Source organism: Rattus norvegicus, chromosome 8 (genome assembly GCF_021556685.1).
Source record: "Rattus norvegicus strain SHRSP/BbbUtx chromosome 8, alternate assembly SHRSP_T2T, whole genome shotgun sequence".
NCBI classification, from domain to species: Eukaryota; Metazoa; Chordata; class Mammalia; order Rodentia; family Muridae; genus Rattus; species Rattus norvegicus.
Window position 1 is genome coordinate 29,410,165 of NC_141541.1, and position 20,834 is coordinate 29,430,998.

General features: G+C 42.5%; 1 protein-coding gene across 3 annotated transcripts in view; it reads right to left on the minus strand.

Annotated features, from left to right (window-relative positions):
• Dpy19l2 (dpy-19 like 2) overlaps positions 1-20,606 on the minus strand; it is a 113,612-nt gene extending 93,006 nt beyond the window's left edge. For 2 of the 3 annotated variants that reach the window (NM_001429433.1, NM_001429432.1), the window contains exons 1-4: positions 19,537-20,037; positions 15,458-15,482; positions 13,393-13,480; positions 11,665-11,802 (exon numbers count right to left, since the gene is read on the minus strand). In NM_001429433.1, coding sequence (NP_001416362.1) covers positions 11,665-11,802; positions 13,393-13,480; positions 15,458-15,482; positions 19,537-19,918 — 633 coding nt within the window. In that variant the 5' untranslated portion in view covers positions 19,919-20,037. Of the gene's footprint in view, positions 1-11,664; positions 11,803-13,392; positions 13,481-15,457; positions 15,483-19,536 lie in introns of all 3 variants that reach the window. The other variant, XR_015626403.1, reaches the window with a different exon arrangement.
• Between the last annotated feature and the right edge of the window lie 228 nt (positions 20,607-20,834).

Here is a 20,834-nt window from a genome sequence, read left to right on the forward strand (position 1 = left end):
ATTTAGCTCAGTGGTAGAGCGCTTGCCTAGCGAGCGCAAGGCCCTGGGTTCGGTCCCCAGCTCCGGAAAAAAAAGAAAAGAAAAGAAAAATGTGACCAACGAGAAGATAGACATAATTGGTTCTTCTCAACCTGAAACCTACTTTTGAAATCTCAGAGGCAAGAGAGGGAAATAATGCTCATATGCGGGTTTTTTTTTTCAAACTTAGTGGGTTTTGGATAAATAGAACAAGATACCTTTGTGGAAAATTTAAAAAAGAAGAAAGTAGAAAAAACACATAGAATTGACACTTAATATTTCGTACTACCCTTCTCATCTGTGGGGCACTGACTGCATAGCTACATGTACTCAATGATGTTAACACACAACCAAGCAATCCCAATAATGATATTTCTCAGTCCAAATTTTAGATTTTATAACTTTGTCTTTTAAAAATTGATACAGTCTCTTGCTCTTGCTCTCTTCGACCTTTGTCCCTTCTCTCCTCATTCCCCTCCCCCCTTCTCTCTACATTCTCATGGTCGGCCTTTACTCTTCTCTTTCTCTACATCTCTTTTTTTCTCTCTCTCTCTTCTCTCTCTCTTACCACCCTCCCTTGTCTCCACCATTAAACATCTTCCACGTGAAAAAATTGACATAGTGTTAAAATTTTATCATTTTTATTCTTATGGCTTTGTGGTGCCCATACAAAAATATATACCACATCATATGTATTGCTAAATCTAGAATCGTATTTCCTTTGGTATGAACTTTGGTAGAGTAAGGAAAGTATAGCTTTGGAATCAAAATTGAATTTTAATTCTGCCCCTGGAGCTGGAAAGAGAGTTCAGTGGTTAAGAGAACACACTTCTTTTACAGAGAGCTACAGGTCTGTTCCCAGCACCCATGCTGGGTAACTAGCAATCACCTGTAACTCCTGCTACAGACTGTCTGATGCCAGCTCCTGAACTCTATGGTCACTTGCACACAGAACTCACACCCAGACAGTTATACATAATCAAAAATAAATAATATTAAAATCTATACTCTAGTTCTCAAATGGTCTCGCAACCTCAGAATATCAACTCATCTTTCAAGTGAACTTAATAATAACCACTGTTTATGAAAGGAGTGAGAGGTCTCCTAAACAAAAGGCTGGCATAGAGTGTGTGTGAAATGTATTTAACCTACTCAAAAATATTGTTCTAAATGTTTATCTTTAACCCACACATTGGATATTGATAATGCAAACACACACACAAAAAAAACGTGAACATATAAAACTGTATATTGGGTAATCATTGTTTAATTGGTGACTTCTCCAATTTTTATCATCTAGAAATATATTCAGAACAAACCCTCAGCTGCATATTGCCACATTTTCACAATGGTATTTTAATAAAGGAGGAAACTCTGAGGATCTATGTACCCCATCCCAACACAATCCTAAGCTGTTATCTAAAGACCTATAAACTAAAAGATGCATACACCTCCCCTCCAGTGATCCCAAATCCCCATTACCTAAGCATATGTGGCCTGAGCCATTCATATGTTCCACAGGTAGCGCTGACAGACCCTCCGTGGTGACCTCCAGTGTCCGTTGTCTGGAGCTCTGAGTCCTTGGTGCACTCCAGGGGAGTCCTGTTCTTCCCTTACCCACTCGGATTCTAAGGTGGTCAACTGAAGACCTAGGTTAAATGCCTGTGCACCACAATGGTTCTCACCTCTGTCTCTCTCCAACTTCAGTTTCTGAGGGACTTCAGGGAGAACCTTAGCGCCATAGAAAGTTCCTTAATGTGATCAGAGACTCGTCTTGCCTAAGCTGAACAAGAATAACTTCTGATATCCCAGTAGTACATCCCACTGAGTGGCCAAGATGGAGCCACAAATACAAGTCCAGAAGGTTCAAAATCTGCCCAGCTGGGCAGCAGCAAATAAAGACCCAAGTGCACTGCACTCAACATTGGTAGTATAGATACCGTGTCAAAAGGCCCGGCCAATGGCCAACGCCCGATGTCCAAGTCACACTATGAAAACATAGCACAAAGAACCAAAGCATTATGTCTGTGGTTAGCTTTCTCTGAGAAAGGAAATTCAGAAGACCCACAGGACAATAGACACAAAATAACAGTTATAAATATATACAAAGAATTCAAAGAGAGTATGAATAAACACCTGTATGAAGACCGATACAACACAAACAGTTGAATAAAATAAGACAATTTGGGATATGAAAATAGGTTTTAATAAAGATTTTGGTTTATTGCTTTTACTGTTATAGAATTTCAAGCATGTGTATAATGTATGAAAAAGCCTACCTTCCATTCTCTTTTGTCTAGTTCCTCTCCTTTCCTCACCACCTCTCCTACTCCAACAGCTTCATGTGTCCTTTTATAAAATTCACTCAGTCCACTTAATGATACCACTTCTGAATAAATATAATCCTTCATACAAATGGACTGGAGATCAGAAATCACATGAGCATCTCATTGGATACAGAAGAAGCCATTGACAAAATCCAAAATCCTGCACCATGCAGGCTACCAAAAGAGGGAAGAAACTAACTTTCCTACCCAGTTGTGATGCCTGTGAACCACAACAATGACCAGAATGGCATCGTAGCCTAGGAGTGCAGTAGTGGCACTAAGACCTTGGTGGTAACCAACAGCTCTTGAATTGTACTTAGACACACTCAGCAGGAGGGAAACCATGGCTGTGCTGGAAACCTAGATAACTGCTCAGTGCTAGTGAAGTCAAGGGTATTGGATGAGAACCTACCACCGCTACTTTACTAAAGTAATCCCTAACAATAATTTGTCCTAATACCCACAGGTAAATGTAGTCTCCACTCCCTCATCAAGGAAACTTCTCTTTGCAAAAGCTGGGGATCACTACAAAGAACAAAAACAAACAAACAAACAAAAAAACCCACAACCAATCAAAATGCAGAGTGGATATACCTATAAAATACTATCACACCTAAGGCTCCAAAAATATTATGGGGATAGGAGCAGAAGGATTTAAAGAGCCAGAAGATCAAAGAACTTTCAGTGAGACTGTGTCTCCTAGTAATTCAGAAGTTACAGTCATAAAGGCTCACTAACATGACTGCTTAAGAATGAGCTGAAAACTGTTAACAACAAACATGCTAATGTGGATACAAGAAAGCCCAGGAGGCCTTCACAACTCAGGAATGCCAAGAGTGAGAGAAATAGTCTTTCCCAGAAACAAGCATACCCACCAACTAGTTATACAGTACCAAACGATCAGCCCTGAAGACACAAATACAAGTAACATTGTATATACTAAACAGGTTATATTTAGAAAAATATATATTGACTTAATATATTTATATTAATTTAAGAATAAAGAGGACAAATTTTAAAGACAGCAAGGAGGGATAGGTAGGAAAGTTTGGAGGAAAGAAAGGTAAGGGTGAAATACAATTATAGTGTCAATGATTTTAAAAAAAGTGACAGAAAATCTTGAAGAGACTAGGGATGTAGGGAACATATCCCAAAGGCCTACAAACAAGCTCATGCTTGGAGAAAATGGAGGGAAACTGCCAAGTATTTCCACTAAAATCAGAAACACTACTGTACAATACAGGACTTAAAGTCTTAGCTAAGTCTTATCAAAATACCTTTATTTGCAGGTTATATGATTCTATACATGCATAAAATACCCTAAAGACACCACCAGAAAATTCCTATAGCTGATCAATACATTGAGCAAAGCAACAGGACATGAAATTAATATATTAACATCAGTAGTCTTCCTATATGCTAATGGCAAACATATTAAGGAAGAAATCATGAAAAACAACCTCATTTAAATCATCCTCAAAAATAAATAAATATTTTAGAATAGGTCTAATCAAGGAAATGAGGGACATGTACAATAAAAAAGATTCCACCGTACACCCATCAGAATGGCTAAGATCAAAAAACTCCAGTGACAGAAAATGCTGGTCACTTGGATGGACGTGGAGGAAGAGGAGCACTCCTCCTTTGCTGGTGGGATTGCAGACTGGTACAACCACTCTGGAAATCAACCTGGTAGTTCCTCAGAAAAGTGGAAATAGTTCTACATGTAGACCCAGCTATACCATTCCTGGGCATATACCCAAAAGATGCTCCACCATCCCACAAGGATATGCTATGTTCATAGCAGCCTTATTTATAATAGCCAGAAGCTGGAAACAACCCAGATGTCCCTCCACCAAAGAATGGATATAGGAAATGTGGTTCATTTACACAATAGCATACTATTCAGCTATGAAAAATGAGGACATTATGAATTTTGCAGGTGGGTGGAACTAGAAAATATCCTGAGTGACATAACTCAGACCCAAAAGGCCATGCATGGTATGTACTCACTGATACGTGGGTATTAGCCAAAAAGGACAGAATATCCAGGATACAACCCGCAGACCATAAAAAGTTTAACAAGTGGGAAGGCCCAAGTGAAGATACTTCAATCCCACTTAGAAGGGGTAACAAAATAATCACAGGATGCAGAGGATATGAGGGGAGGGGAAAGGGGAACAGGATCAGATATTGGGGTGGAACAGGAGAGAAGCCCTGAGGGCCAGGAGGATGAATGGAAATATACAGATTCTGAGAGTGGGAGGTGAGGGGACCCTCTAGAAAGTCCTAGAGACCTGGGATGTGAGAGACTTCCAGGACTCAATGGGGCTGACCTTAGCCAAGATGCTCAACAGTGGGAAGAGGAAACTTGATGAGTCCACCTCCAGTAAATAGACAGGGCCTCAAGACAAGTGATGGGCTTACCAACCTGCAGTCAAGATTTCTGACCCAAAATTTTTCCAGTCTAAAAGAACTACAGGGATAAAAATGGAGAAGAGACTGAGGGAAAGGCTGCCCAGTGATGGGCCCAAATTGGGATCCATCTCACGATGAGGCACCAAGGCCTGACACTGTTACTGATGCTATGATCTGCTTACAGACAGGAGCCTAGCATGGCAGTCCTCTGAGAGGCCCTACCAGCAGCCGACTGAGACAGAAGCAGATACTTACACCCAACCATTGAACTGAAGTCAGGGACCCCTATGGTTCAACTAGGGAAGGATTGAAGAAGCTGAAGGGGAGGGCAACCCCATAGGAAGACCAGCAGTCTCAACTAACCCAGCCCCATGGGAACTCCCAGAGACTGAGCCATCAACCAGGCAGCATACACGGGCTGGTCTGAGGCCCTCAGCACATATAGAGCAGAGGTGCCTGGCTTGGCTTCAGTGGGAGAAGATGAGCCTAATCTTTGAGAGACTTGAGGTCCCAGGGAAGGGGGATGTATGGAGGGGGAAGGGAGCACCCTCTCATAGCAAGGGTGAGGGGGAATGGGATGAGACACTATGGGAGGGGGAACAAAGAAGGGAGACAATAGATGGAAGGTAAATAAAAAAATAATTAATTAAAGAAAAAAATTTAAAGATTAAAATAACTCCTGTGTCCTATCTGACAGCAATGCAATAAAATTTAAAACTGTCATCGAATGAATCTCTGGTGACTACACAAACTCATGAAAGTTAAACACCTCATTGCTGAATGATAAATGGGTCAAAGAAGAAAAGGAATTAAATTTCTAGAAATTAAATAAATATGAAAAGACATTGAAAAAAATCTCCTGGACACACTGAAAGAAGGTCTACAAGGGAAATTGAAATTTTTAAGTGCCTATATGAAAAAAATACAAAATCAACAAATAAATGATTTAATGACACAATTTAAAAATTTGGAAAAACAAGAACGAACCAAATCCAAACCCAATCAGTGGCAAGAATAATAACTGTTAGAGAAGAAATCAATAAAAATAGAAACAAAGAAATCAATACTGAGAATCAGTGAATCTAAGAACTGGTTGAGAAGATTAAAAAAAAAATGGCAGACAATGTTGGCACATGCCTTTACTCCCAGCCCTCAGAAGACAGAGGCAGGCAAATCTCTGTGAATTCAAGGTCAGCATGAGAGACAGAATTACAAGATAGCCAGGGTTACTCAAAGAAACTCTGTCTCAGAAAACAAAAAGCAGAAGCAGAAGCAACATCAGCAGGAAGAGGAGGAGGAGGAGAAGGAGGAGGAGCAGGAGGAGCAGGAGGAGCAGGAGGAGCAGGAGCAGAAGAAGAGGAGGAAGAGGAAGAGGAAGAGGAAGAGGAAGAGGAAGAGGAAGAGGAAGAGGAAGAGGAAGAGGAAGAGGAGCGGGTTGAGCCAAGTTGACACCATGACAGGCTTCGAAATGCCAGTTCAGGGGATGAAGACTAAGTTTCTGTTTCCCAGAACTGAAAAACTAAAGGAAAAACTAAAGCCAAGCAAATGCTAGCCACCATCTGGCTTGAGGAAAAATAATCAGAAATGGTTCTGGAAAGTTCTAGAACCCTAGCCAATCCAAGAGATTCCCCTACAGATAGAGAGGATAAACGTCACCTACCCCTCCATGGAATTGGCTTTAAATTGGGCCTGCAAGCTCACCCTGAGGTTGTCATTTTGATAAATGGTAGACCACTGCATGCTGCAGAATAAGTTCTCTTTGTTTTTGCATACTATTTGAGTCTTGGGTGCTACTCTTCAATTATTCCTAAACCTTTGCAGCAGCAGGAGGAGGAGGAGGGGGAAGAGAGGGGAGGGGGAGAGGGAGAAGAAGGAGAAAAAGAAAGAAGAGGAGAAGGAAAGGGGGAGAGGAAGAGGCGGGGAGGGGGGAGAAGAGGAGAAGGAAGATGGTGATTGACAGACCCTAGGCCCAACAAAGTAAAAGAGAGGACCCAAATTAACACAATCTAAAATGAACAAGGAAAACCTTATAAAACAACAAAAATTCAAAATATTTCAAGCGAATATTTTCAAAACCATATTTCATGAAGCTGGAGAACCCAGAAGGAAGAATGAATTGCCAGATTCACCCCAACAACCAAAATTAAACTAAGAAGAAGTCAACAACAAAAACAGGCCCATAACAAATGAGGAAATAAAAATAGCAATAAAAAAAGCCTTCTAGCTTAAAAAATTCCAAGTCCAGAAGAATCTATGGCAGAATACGTCCAATATCTACAGTGAATCCTTCCTAAACAATGTTTACAAAAAGAAAGAAACAGAGGAGCATTCCCAGGCTCCTTTTATGAGGCCATTCAGTTCTACTACCAAAACCAGGACTCTCCTCTTTAAATGGAATCATTCTTGGAAAAAGAAAAAGTAAAATTAGTCACACACACACACACACACACACACACACACACACACACTAGAAAAGGCAAATATTCCTGATAAGCATAAACACAAAAATACTCAATAGACTACTGGCAAAGAAGATACAGTCATAGATCAAAAAGATTACACACCATGACCAAGTCTCCTTTGTCCCTGCCTGAAATTCAGGGACAGTTAACATTCATCAGCATAACGTAGGTCAGTATAACATAAAGGTAATAAATCACATAAACGGACTTAAAGACAAAAATAGCATCATCACTTCAATAGATGCAGAAAAAGCCTTTGACAAAATTCAACCTGCCTCCATAATAAAAGTCCTAAGAGAAGGTAGGGCTACAGGAGACATACATCAACATAATAACCCACAGCCAACCTAGTCCTCAATGGAGAAAAGCTTGAAATAATCCCACTGAAGTTAGGAATGAAACAAGGATGCCCACTCTCCCCTCTCATTTTCAGTACTTTCTCAAAATAGTAGCTGGGTCAGTAAGGCAAGAGAAGAAAATTAAAGGGATACAGGGGAGGAGAGAAGAAATCAAACAACCCCCTATTTGCTGATGACATGATAGTGTACGCTAGAGATCCCAAAGTTCTTCCAGAAAATGTCTATGAATGACTTTTTAAAAATTCAGTAATGTGACAGGATACAGATTCAACTTGCAGAAATCAATAGCTTTTCCATTCACCAGGAACAAGTCTGGAGAGGAGATCACGAACACACTGCCATGTACAGTGCACTCAAATATCTAGGAATGGACATAAAGGAAGTGAAGGACCTCCAGAATGCAAACTTTAACCCTGAAGGAAAAACACATGGACACCAGAAAGCAGGAGAAAAAAATCCTATGCTCATGAATTGGTAGAATTTAGATTGTGAAGATAATCACTGAACCAAAACTATTAACAGATTTAATACAATCCCAATCAAAATTCCTATCTCATTCACCACCACAATAAAAGAAGCTGTCCTAGAATTCATAGGAAAATACAAACGATCCCAGATAGGTAAAATAATCCTGAATAAAAAGAACAAGGCTGAGGGATTACCATTCTAGATCTTAAGATATATTAGAGCCGTAGTAATAGAAACAATATGCTACTGGCACAAAGAACAGACATGTATACCAATGGGGAAAAATGAACACCCAAGCATGAGTTCACATAACTTCATAGATACCAGACATAAAAACTAAAGAAATAAAAGCATCTTTAACAAATGTTGCTGGGAAAACTGAGGTCCACATGCAGAAGAATCGCACTAGAGCCAATCAAACATCTTGCACACACACTAATGCCAAGTCGATCAAAGACCTAAGTGTGAAAGCTGAAACATTGAAACTGCTAGAACAAAACCTAGCCAGCACCTACAGGATGTCCTAGCCAGTGCCCTATAGGATGCAGGTATAGCCAGCAGCCTATGGGTTGTAGATGTACGAAAGGACTTTCTGAGTAGGACTCTCTTTGCCTCAGTATTAAGGCGAACAGTTTTACAAGTGGGACTTCTTAAAACAACAGGCATCTATCTGCACAGCTATGGGAGCAGTCGGTTGGGTGAGGAGGAAGCCCACAGAGTGGGAAGGACTCTGCCAGCTGTACGTCTGACAGTGAACTAAGTCCATGATAGATAGAGACCACTGTAGCAAAGATCAAACGAACAAATGGAGCATTCTAAAAGTAAGACTGGGACATAAACAGAGGGTTCTCAAAAGAAGAAAGAATGATGAGAAAGTCTCTCAGAAAGTGTTCATTGACACTCCTTATTAGTGGCATGCAAATCAAAGTGACAGAGATCACACCTTACCCCAGTCAGATTGGCAACAACAAAGACCAAGCAACTAGCTGACAGCAAAGGCTGGAGGGGTGTGGGGGAAGGGAGCGCTCTCTCATTATAGTATTGCAAACTGGTGCAGCTATGGAAAACTGTGGACAGTGCTCAAAAAGCTGAAATAAGTCTGCCATGTGGCCCAGCTATCCCACTCTTTAGCATACACTCAGGGGCCCGGACAATGCAGATACTTGCTCAACCATACTCCTTGCTGCTCTGTTCATGATTGCTAAGAAATCAGAACAACTCAAATAACAATGTGGTACATACACACCACGGATTACTATTCAACTGTAAATAAAAATGAAATCATGAACTTAGCGGGCAAATTTGTGGAACTAGAAAAGATCCTACTGAGTGAGGTAATCCAGACCTAGAAAGACAAATGTCACATGTTCCCTGTCATTGGACGTTCCCAGTTTCAGGTCTTCACATTGTAGTGGTTTTTAAATCTGTTGGAGGGTTGGGGATTTAGCTCAGTGGTAGAGCGCTTGCCTAGCAAGCGCAAGGCCCTGGGTTCGGTCCCCAGCTCCGGAAAAAAAAAAAAGCTGTTGGAGGTTTCTACCCCACCTTGATCATTCAGTTCCCAGATAAAAGACACTTAATCTTTATATCTATAATAAGCCCTTTAAGCACTAGATCTGAGCAGATATCAACTCTCCAAGCTATTATTATCTACCTCCCTCTCGATAACCCTGAGTTAAAATTTACCATGTTAAATCTGGGTTACTCTAGACTCCAGTTGACCAGCCCTCACAGCCATGTTTTATGATTCAGCTACACTATGGCGTCATCTCTCACCACCTTCTCTCTTCTCCCCATGCATGGTCTCCTCCTCAGCCTCCAAGCCTGAGAACCGAAACCCTGCCTGTCTCTCTTCTGCCCAGCTACAGCCTGTGGGCATTTTTATTCAACCAATAGTTTTAAATTAAAAAGCAAGGTCCATAGCATCCCTTGGTATACGTGCAGATTCTCTCATCCCTGGGACAACCAGTGTTGGCATGACATACCAAAGGACCAAACCTCCACACGTCCAATGAGGGTACATTACATTACTTGAGGTAAACTGCAGAAATCAGGGAAGTAAAATAACAAACCATTGCCTGGTCAGGGGCTGAGTGGATGAACCACAGAGTGGAGGACACCTTGTGCACAAAATCTGATTGGGGTAATAAAAGGGGGTAATTAGGGAGGGGAGAGAAATAGTACAAAAGAGGGAGGGAAGGGAAACAACAGTAAGGATATCTGAAGTCATGGGAAATCACACGATTAACCATCTACATTAAAATACCTCTAATACACATAAATTAACATGTAAATATACATATATAGTTCAGAAGAAAATTTCCCTTCGGGCCGACAATGCTTTCTCCAGGAGCCAAAGATCACCTAACCCTGACCCAAATACCAAGCATGAGAAACCCTCCTTTGAGGTGCGGGGCAGTGTTGTCCAGGAGACTCGCAAAGCATCCTGGCTATTGCTGTTGCCCTTGGTTACCCCAGGGAGCTAGCAGGAACATCCCTATTTCTCCAGACACCATGCACTTCAAATGCAGGACCTAGAGCCCCTGAACTGTAACTCACCTGAATTCCTTCTCCCTGAGGACCCACTTCCATGGTACCAGAAGCTGCTGGGCAAACACATAAAGGAGAGAAGCAACCAGAGCCATGCCACGCCTATCAACCACATCAAGACTTGCATGGCACAAGATCCCTAAGGGTGCGGCAGTGTTGAGCATGACTTGGCACAGACCAGAAACACTTTAATTGGACAGATCATGCACTGGTTTAAGTCAGACTGGGTCCCAGAGCTGAGAGAAAGAATTGCACACCAGTTCCCATCCCTAATCAAGACATTCTCCAGTTAGCATCCACTTACAAAGGAAATATTATTTTTCTCCACTTGAGTCTCACTAAAGATATTAACCACACTCAAAGATAGGCCTCATACCCAAGAAGTAGATGGCCAACACAAAATAAACTGTTATTTTTGTAGACATTTTGTCTCCCATCGCTGGGTTTGTTTGCTTGTTTATTCTGAATCTTGGTTTTTGTTTGATTGTTTTTCAAAGAGAGAAAGAAGGTGAGGAGTTGTGTCAGTGGAGAGGATCTAGGAGGACTTGTGGGGAGAGAAAAAGTGATCAGAATATACTGTATGAAAAGTTATGCTCAATAAAAAAAATCCACAAATGAAGCTCCCTAATATTCTTTGTTTTACAAATTTCTAGACTCCCATTAAAAACCACGCTTTGTAAAACTAAACATTAAACATTCAAGGATTTCTGATTTATCCATTATCAAATAAATCTTACTCTGGTGGGCACAACTCCAAGGTCATTGACCTGTCCCACTCTCCCTGCCCCTTCTTTACATGGTGTCCATGATTACCCACGCCATGTGGCCTCAAAGCCAAGAGACTGGCCCAAGCAGAGCCCCGGATGCAGGTGTCCCAAATCCTGCCTCGATCATTATTCCCATACAAGACATTCTGAGATCATGTGAGGAGAGGAACATTATATGCTGTGATCAGATTTTTAAAACATCTACAATTAATGCGCCTAAGACGCCCCCTCTCTTTGATGCCCTTACATTTAACACTTTGATAACAGTCTATTATATTTGTTTCTAAAGACTCCTCACCTCTGGGTAGAGATGGAAACGTTTCACTGTGTTGATTACCAGGGGATACTCAGTTAGCCTGTCATTCATGATCATCCACAATCCTTCTAGAAACGAAGGTGCTTCGATGATGGTCTTGAAGTAGGAATAATAAAGTCCCTTTGGAGAAAGGCATGCATGGTTAATGTCAATAAACCTTAAATTATGCATCCTATTTTTTTAAGAATATCCTTCTGTAATAAAAAATAAGAACATGTTAATTAAGAAGACTACCTATTGAATCCTTGCTGTTAACATTCCCTAAACTATAATTCTTTCTAGTTTTCTGAAGGTCTGAGAGTCTTCAGATTAGATGGATGGTGGTACGTAGTACCAAGGGTGCTTTAAAGTGTGACTCAGTCCATGGACTTTTAACCTAAACTAATCTAATGTTTTCCCCATACGCTTAGACATTGGCATACAATGAACTCTATCAGAAGCAGGGGTGCCTTTGTGCCACAGTGCAGCCTTGCATCATGAAAGGAATGGCTGCTCTATGAGGTGTCACACATGCTCGTCAGCACCAGGGTACTGGCCCGGGTTACTTCATATCTGTACCTCGTGTCTCATCTGACTTCCGCTGCTGCTTACAAGTGCTGTGTTGCAAAGAGCTCACCGTGGTGTGGCAATTCCAGCACAGGGAACAGTAGCCTCCTTAGATCAGTAGGGGGGTTTTAACTTAAAATGTAAGGGTTAGAGAGATTATGCTATTTTATGTCATTTTCATCATAAATTTGCTGTTCTCAAATAAAATAAAACAGTGCCACAATTTTATAGGAGAAAAGCAAGTACCCTATTCTTCAAAAAAAATTTCAAAACAACTTTTCTTCTTTATTTTTATTTATCATTTCCTCTTACAGTACATCCTGACCACACCCTCCCCTTCTAGAACACCCATAGCAAACCCCACCTCCCACCAATCTCTTTTCCCCCCAAATCCACTGCTCCTCTGGTCCCCGTGAGAGTCAGCCTCCCAGGGCTATCAACCAATGTCCCATAGCAAGCTACAATAAAACTAAAAACTCTACACTCCCTCCTGCTTCATCTGACTGCTTTTGAGTTGATAGGTTAACTCCAGGGGTTTCCAAATTCAGGTTGGTTTCTAGTGAGCCATTTCCAGGCACTTTGGCTTTTCCTTTCAGCTCATAAAGGTCACTCAGCAACACAACAGTCGAAAGGTACCTAATATGCCAATGCCTATATTTATGAAAATATAAAAATCATTTTTGTTAATGATAAGCTATTGTTTTTATGGCGTATGCGTCCACTTACTCTTCCCTTCGTCTCACCACAGCCCCGTAAGCCTGACATGATTGCTAGCTATCTGATGGGTCTGTGACTGAAAGCAGATACAACTGGCCAGTCCACAAATACTCCACATAGCTGCTGTCTGCGTCCAACGCCTGTCACCGAAGCCCAGACCTCCACGGCCATGCTCTTATCCAATGCCACCCTTGGAAGTACCTTTGAAATATCTGAGGGCCATATAAACATTAATAATATGTCCAACCCCTGATCTGAATGCTTCAAGAGGATTGTTGGAAGAAAATGAAAAGGCGGTGGCCAGATTGTATAGTGTACCTACAAACTCACATAGAAAGCGAATAAAAATAATGAATAGCACCAAAATTCATTTCAGTTCCTCTTAAATGTCTTCAATCTTGTCCCACTATCCTTAGAGCACTAAGTAGTTAGAAGGAAGAGATTAACCATTTCCGTGCGAAAAGTCATCTCCCGTTCCAAGGATGAGAGGTGAGAAAAATGGCGGTCGTTTTCAAAAAGTGTTATTAAGTGTAACCTAGGGGGAATAAACATATTACAGTAAGAATAGGCTTCGAAACCAGCACTAAATCGCTTTTAGAAATGAGAAGGCAATAAAAATGAAAGCAAGTTTTATAATAAATGTTGAGATAATTTTTACAATTTACTCACGAACATTATATGCTCAAGAGAGCACTTATCACTCAGCATAGCCCACCCTCCAGATTATTTAACTCCATTCTTTGGCGTCTTGTTTTGTTTTTTAGAGATCTGTTTGGTGTGTGAGAGTACACTGTCATTGTCTTCTTCAGATACACCAGAAGAGGGCACCAGATCCCATTACAGATGGTTGTGAGCCACCATGTGGTTTCTGGGATTTGAACTCAGGACCTCTAGGAGAACAGCAGTGCTCTAACCACTGAGCCACCTCTCCATTCTTATATGTACTTGCATATCAAATTCCTATAGCACGCTCCACTCTTCTTCCACTCCAAGTTCCTTAACGTCACAGGAAAAACCGTGTGTCTCTTTTGTGTTGCGGGGATAATTAAAATATACCAGGTCTGGAAGATAAGTTTTATAACTATTGAAAGGCACTTTAAATATAACCTACTTAAAAGTCACTTTTGAATATGGTAGTCTCAAAAAGAAGTATAAGCTCATATAAAGAATGACCTTTTAAGCCTCCCACAGGACTGTGCATGAAGGCAAATTAGCAGTGAAACTCAGTAGCTGTCGTTCATATACAAATGGGTATAGGGGATGAAATGTATAGGAAGTGCTCTACTCTTGATATATCAAACAGTTTCCAGCAACATTAAAACCACAAGCCCATATGTTAGCACTTCTCTCCTGTGTTTACATGCAGGTCATATGCATGTAAATCCAACAGTTTGAAGGAATGGTTCTTCCTGGTCCAGCCTCAGCACTCACATCAAAACTGCTTCACAGGGGCTGGAGATTTAGCTCAGTGGTAGAGCGCTTACCTAGGAAGCGCAAGGCCCTGGGTTCGGTCCCCAGCTCCAGCTCCGAAAAAAATAACCAAAAAAAAAAAAAAAAAAAAAAAAAACTGCTTCACAGAGGAGACGACAGAACAGCACTGCCCAGGAGACACAGGGTAGACCCTGAACTTCCTACAAGCACCAAACCTGAGGTCGGGCAGCCATGAAAGTATCCCAGATAAACTTACAACGCTGTGCACATGATTTAAAAAGAAACGTTTTATAAAATGGAGAGCCAGTGGATGCCCACTGATGAGCCAAAGCACTTCTGCCATACAATGGCAGAAAGACCTCTGTTGATCTTGAGGTGGTCTCACCACGTAGCCATGGCTGGCCTCAAACTCCACAACTCTTTCACCTTGGCCTCTAAGTGCCAGAACTACAGACCTGAAGCACCATTTCCAGTTTAGGAAAAAAGAAAAAAGCAAGTGCTACCTTCTTTTCCGTGACTTGGTTTGCAGGAGTTCCTAAGACTTTACCTCTCAATTTATGTTAGTAATAATGGGCAGGTACTACAGGATAATGAAGGTCTTAGGTGAGGTAATCTGAAAAACCTTGGGAGAATGGGAGATGCTTAGAGAAATGGAGTGGTGAGTCTTCGGTAAAGCAAAAGCAACTTAATTTGTGGGGCTGGAGAGATGGCTCTGCAATTACGATGACCCAGCCTTTAGATGGTGGCTGACAGCCACTTCTAACTGCAGCTCCAGGGAGTCTGGCATGCTCATCCGGCCTGCATGAGCACACACATGGTGCCCAAGTGAGCATACAATGCAGGCAAAACACCTACACACATGCAATATTTTAATTCATAGGTTACCACGTGCCGGGGCATCTGCACTATAAATGCTGTGCACAGGTACTTTGTATAAAACTAATGTATAGGTGTGAAGTGGCACGGGTGTTCATGTTGAAAACATGTAGCCAGGAAGGTTCAATTTGCTATTGACAAGTAGGAGTGGCAAACTTTAACCTATATATTTCTACGTATTTCAAGCCGAGACAGAAAACCTTACCAGTGCAAAATCCCCACAAAGGCAGCTGGAAGAAAAGAGAAAAAAACAGAAGTAATTAAAAACTGCTTTTACATTTAATACCTTTAAAATAAGCACTTCAAATGCACTGCGCTCCTAGAGTAAGTGCCCGCTAAGCTAGATCAGCTGCTTCTGTCTACCTGGACCACGAAAACAGCCTAGAGGGATGTGAAGCCAATCGAGCCATGCCTGACCGCAGGTGGGAAGGACCTGGACGCCATACACATTTTTTAGACCATTTTGAGAATGATGAGGTGGGTAGCTTGACTTTATTGTTTTTTTTCATTCCTTATTCTTTCCTTTACAGAAAATCTTTTGAAAGCACATATACTAAGCTTAGGTAAGGTCCTTTCAGAAATCAGCCTAGAACACTGTCCCCTGCACTCATCCAAATGCCGTGATGTGCAGGAAATCACTTGTCTAGTCACGCACTTGCAAGCTAAGTTGTGCTGTCCAGGCCCCAAGGAACTGCCGGCTCCTGTAGGGGTGCCTGGATCCAGGCAAGTCAAGAGCCAGGATGGTATGAGGCTCACAGAGAGTGAGGAACAGGTCCAGTTCCATGCATGCGGTGACCAGGAGGCTGCCTGCTTTCACAGACATCATGGAGCTGGGAGCAAGGATGGGGCCAGGGATAGAACAAATTAAATGTCACAACGTCCCGCTTCTTACGTAGACCCATTGGCTCTTCCTGAATGAATGCCCTTTTGTCACAAAAGCTTTCCCTAGTTCCCAGAGCTTTGACAACGCTGATTTTCATAATATCTCCTGTTCTTGCTGTCATGGAGGGGTTAAGTCAGTCAACTACTGCAGAACTCCCACAGAGACTTCGTGGTGGCTCCACTCCCCATGGCTGTCCCAAGTTCACTTAGCAAGAGACATCAATATTAAGGTCCTAAAATCATTTTTAAAAACTATTCATTTTGGCTAACCGAATAAATGCAGAGCAATCCAATGTTGAAATCCCTAACACCACTCTTCCTTGCCTATAAAATTGGGCCATGGTGGGTTCATCCTAAATTCTCCTCAGATTTGCTCTTATCAGCATGGGCAAACTATAACTCATGATCTGTTTTTTGTAATATCCCCAAACTAAAAGTATCCTTTATACTTTTCAAAAGGTTATAAAAAACAATGGTTCAATAGAAACTACACAGTCCCTGACAGAAACCAAATGCAAATGTGCTCTGTCTGTCTCTGAAATGAAACCTTTAACTAGACAACACTGTTCTGAGATAAAGTTTACACAACAATGGCATAGATTGTCCCATTCGACACTATTTATTTCTTCACTCCCGGCCTTCTGCTAATGATACAGACTGGAAAATATTTAAAACTACCTTTTTTAATGAAAAAAATAAAGGTGGTGGCTTCAGGGGGTGGGAGAGTTTGCTCTGCAAGCATGAGGACCTAAGTTCAGATCCCCAGGACCCGTGAGAAGGCCAGGCATGGCTACCTATTTCATAAATCAAGATTAGCAGACGATAACAAACGAGTCTGAGAGTCTGCCGGCCAGACAACATAGACTGGTTATATTTCAGTGGGGGGAACTTATCTCAACTAATTAAGGTCGAGAGTGACAGAAAACCACAGCCCAATATCCTGCTCTTGGCTTCTATATAAGTAAGTGTACAGAGCAGTATGCACACCCCACACTCATTTGTGCATGCGAGTGCACACGGGGACACACACACACACACACACACACACACACACACACACACACACACACACACGGTCTCTCATTTCAAAGATTCTCAAATGTTCCTGTTTCCCATTGCCCTCCAGCACGCCTCCCACCAAAGGTCTGTGTTTATATACAGCTCAGATTTCTTTCTGACTTGTCTATTCAAGGTAATGTTAAAAGTTTCCTACAAGTGTCTCTAATCTTCTTTTCTTTCTGTATGGTGGTGCTTGCCTTGGGAATCTCCTTGTAGTCTAATGCGTCTACTTAGAAGTGATCGCTGCTCAATCCGCAATCCTCATTCCCTTCCTGCCTCTTCTGCTTCCTCCTCAGTCTCACCGGCTACCTGCTCCGTCAGCATCTTCTATCCACGCCTGTGCTGCTGCGATCACTCAGACAGTGAAGCCTGCTCCCAGGAAGGATTTCCCATCTATTCTTCCTCTCAGTCCATCTCCAGCTCACGGTGCACACTTCAGTCCTCGTGCTCTCAAAAGCACACTCTAATCAAGCAACTTTCCAAGGCTAGAAAACTCATTCATTGCCAACACCACATTGCTGCCAAGTGCAATGGACTGTTCTCGTTGATGTGAGCAATCCTTGTTTTAAATATAACAATATATATATATACACATATATATTGAACATTTTATGTTATAGTAATTTGTTAAAACATTTCAAAGAAAACAGCCTTCCCAGGGAACAGCACACCTCCTGGTTACCTAGTGACCTGGTTACCTAGTATCTAATGGTCAGCTCTGAAAACACCTGCATTCAAGTAACAGTCGATGGATTGAAAAGGTTGTATTTATGGACTTAGGATGTGTGTGTGAGTGTGTGTGTGTGTGTGTGTGTGTGTGTGTGTGCAACATTTAAAGAAAAAAAATGTGACTTTGAAGGAAAGTAAGTGAAATGCATGCGAGGGTTAGGAAAAAGGAAAGGGGAGGTAGAAATGATGTGAGTTTATCAAAATCTAAAAGATTAAAAAGAAACAAAATAATCCATGCTTCACATAGTACGAGTTCAAATACCTCAAACCCAGCACTGAGTTGGACTACAATCTGGACTACATAGTAAGATGTTGTCTCAACTATACAGTGTGTGTGTGTGTGTGTGTGTGTGTGTGTGTGTGTGTGTGTTTGCCAAACACCAATACTGTATATTTTAAACTCAAAGTTCCGCAAACAAAATGTACAACCTGCTAAAATGTGAGCAAAGCACCCCATTCACGGTCTTCTGCTTCCTATGCACTGAGGAATAAAACACATTAAGCAACCAATAGTGCTAGTGTATTAGGACTTGGATCCTGCCCTTCTATCAGCACACACACACACACACACATTCATACACACACACTCTCTCTCTCTCTCTCGCACACACACACACACACACACACACACACACACACACACTCACACCCCACTTCTCAGTTCCACACACCCATAATATTAGCCCTTTGCTAGAACTCAGGTTCTATCATTTTCCAAAAGTCCTCTCTGGTACACCACCCTCCGTCCACTCTAAGTTGTTAAATGTCTTTCCTGAACACTCAGCCATTAGTTCACTAGCCGCTCAGGGGTCACTCCCGCGTGTAATTCTCAGCACACTGACACAGGGACTTAGGAAAACAGTCCATGTTGATTGTGGATGGGGTCTGCTGGCACAAATGTCAGATGGAAATCTAAACATGAATTTCAACTACTCCTTAATTACTGTCGTTAACACTTCAATGGGGCGACTTATTTTTACATCAGCAACCAGATAGCGCAGGATGGGAGGAGGTGACAGCAGTTGAATTGAGATTTTTATATCAGCAGCCAAGCTGCTAAATCTCTCTGCTCAAATACCAGACGGCAGCAACATTTAAGTTGCAGCAGAAAGTTACCGAAAATTAGACGGATAAATGGAAGAAGTGCTTACAAGGAAAACTCCCCCTGGGTTTCAGGCTTTAATGCTCAGCCAGATGGTTAAAATGCCTGTCAGCAGGGGTAACACGCTGTCTACCCTCCACCTTCCTCAACTATTGGTGATTTCAGCTAAAAACGTTTAATTTAAAAAGCAAAGAAACATAATTCTATCTGTAAGGCAGACAACCTTTTCTACATCCCGTGTTAACTGGCTGCTCTAATTAGAATAACATTTTGTTGATATGCAGGTGACCACTGAGTTGAAAATCCCGAAAAAAAAAAAAAAAAGTTTAAAACAGAACTGGAGGTATGAAAATTCCCGGCATGTGATTCCCAGATCTCTCCATCAACTCCTTCAACAACCCAAACACTAGTGGACCAAATCTCCAAGACCCAAGCAAACCCTTCAAGTCTCTGGGCTGGGAGAAAAGCCCTGCGTGGATTTGTCTGGAACACTCTGAGCAGGCTCAGCTCACCTACGCCAAAGAGGGTCCTGTGGGAGAAGCGATGGATCTGCAGGGCCTGCACCTTTTCGCGAAAGTGATCCAGGAGAGTGTGGAGGAATTGGAAGCGGTCGTGAAGAAGGATCTTGGTGACCTCTTCCAGGGGAAAGTAATTCTGTGCGTTCAGATTTCGGATCCTCCGCGCCGCGTAGTTGCGGGCGCCCGAGGGCAGTTTCCTGCCCCCTAGGAGGAAATGCTGCAGCAAGGACCACTTCGTCCTCTCCTGAGGCGCGCTGCGCTCCTGCTGGGGCTCCACTGTCCCTGCGCTCCGCCTCCTCCTCGCTTGCCCCGTGCGGGAGGACTGTGGCCCGTCGGGGCTCGCATCCCTGAGCTTACTCCTCGTCTGCCCCACCATCTTCTCATAGCCCGTGTTCAGGTGGATGGAGCTGGGTCACCGCAGGGCGAGGTCCGGGGGCCGGACACACCACCAGGCAGCCTCAACGACCAGCCCGCGCCGCCGTTGCGGGCAGCCTCGTCGTCAAGGCGACCGTGAAACAAGGATGGCGAGCGTGCAGTCCAGGCAGTCTTGCGCCATCCACGTGCAGCCCGCGCGCCCGGAAGCAGGACTTGCGAGTGGTGTAGCCTACCCAAGGGTCTGGGTGTTGGGATTTGCCTCGGTTTTCCGCTGTAGGACAGAGATCTTAAGTTCATTAAGTAACATCGTTCCAACAAAATCGCTCAGCTCCTAGCCGGGAGAAGGATTGGGCTCACCGTGTTCCTAAACAAGAAGCCAACCTGAACCAAAGAAAGCCAGTCCCGGCCTCACATTCTCTATAGAGCACTATAGAGGCCACCACCACGTTCCGGGTCTTATGTCAATCTATATGGCTGGAGTCCCCACCACTTGACCCCCATCTGTTTTAGGACTTTCTTGAACTCCCTAACACCCACAATTGCCTCGCCCACCTTTACAACCTTTATATTTTCCACTTCTCTGAACACAGATCTTCCTCTGTTTACAAGTGAGGTCTACACCAGGAACCCTTTCCCTTCCTTCCTCACCCTCCACAAATCCATGCCTCCCCGTGGTTTTTCCAGCCTTTTCTTCTGCCTTCTAATCCTAGCCCCATCCTCTTGTCCACATTGAGAGCTCACTGGTAGTTCTACTCATCTGCTTACTAATCTAAATAAAATGTACGTGAAACAAGTAAATGCTGTTGCTTTTAATTCGCTGTTTTGTAGGATTTTTCCCAAGAGGCATTTCTGCATTCCTGGCACTCTTGGTTCCTTATGTGTTTTATTCCTCAGTGCATAGGAAGCCATTTTAGCAG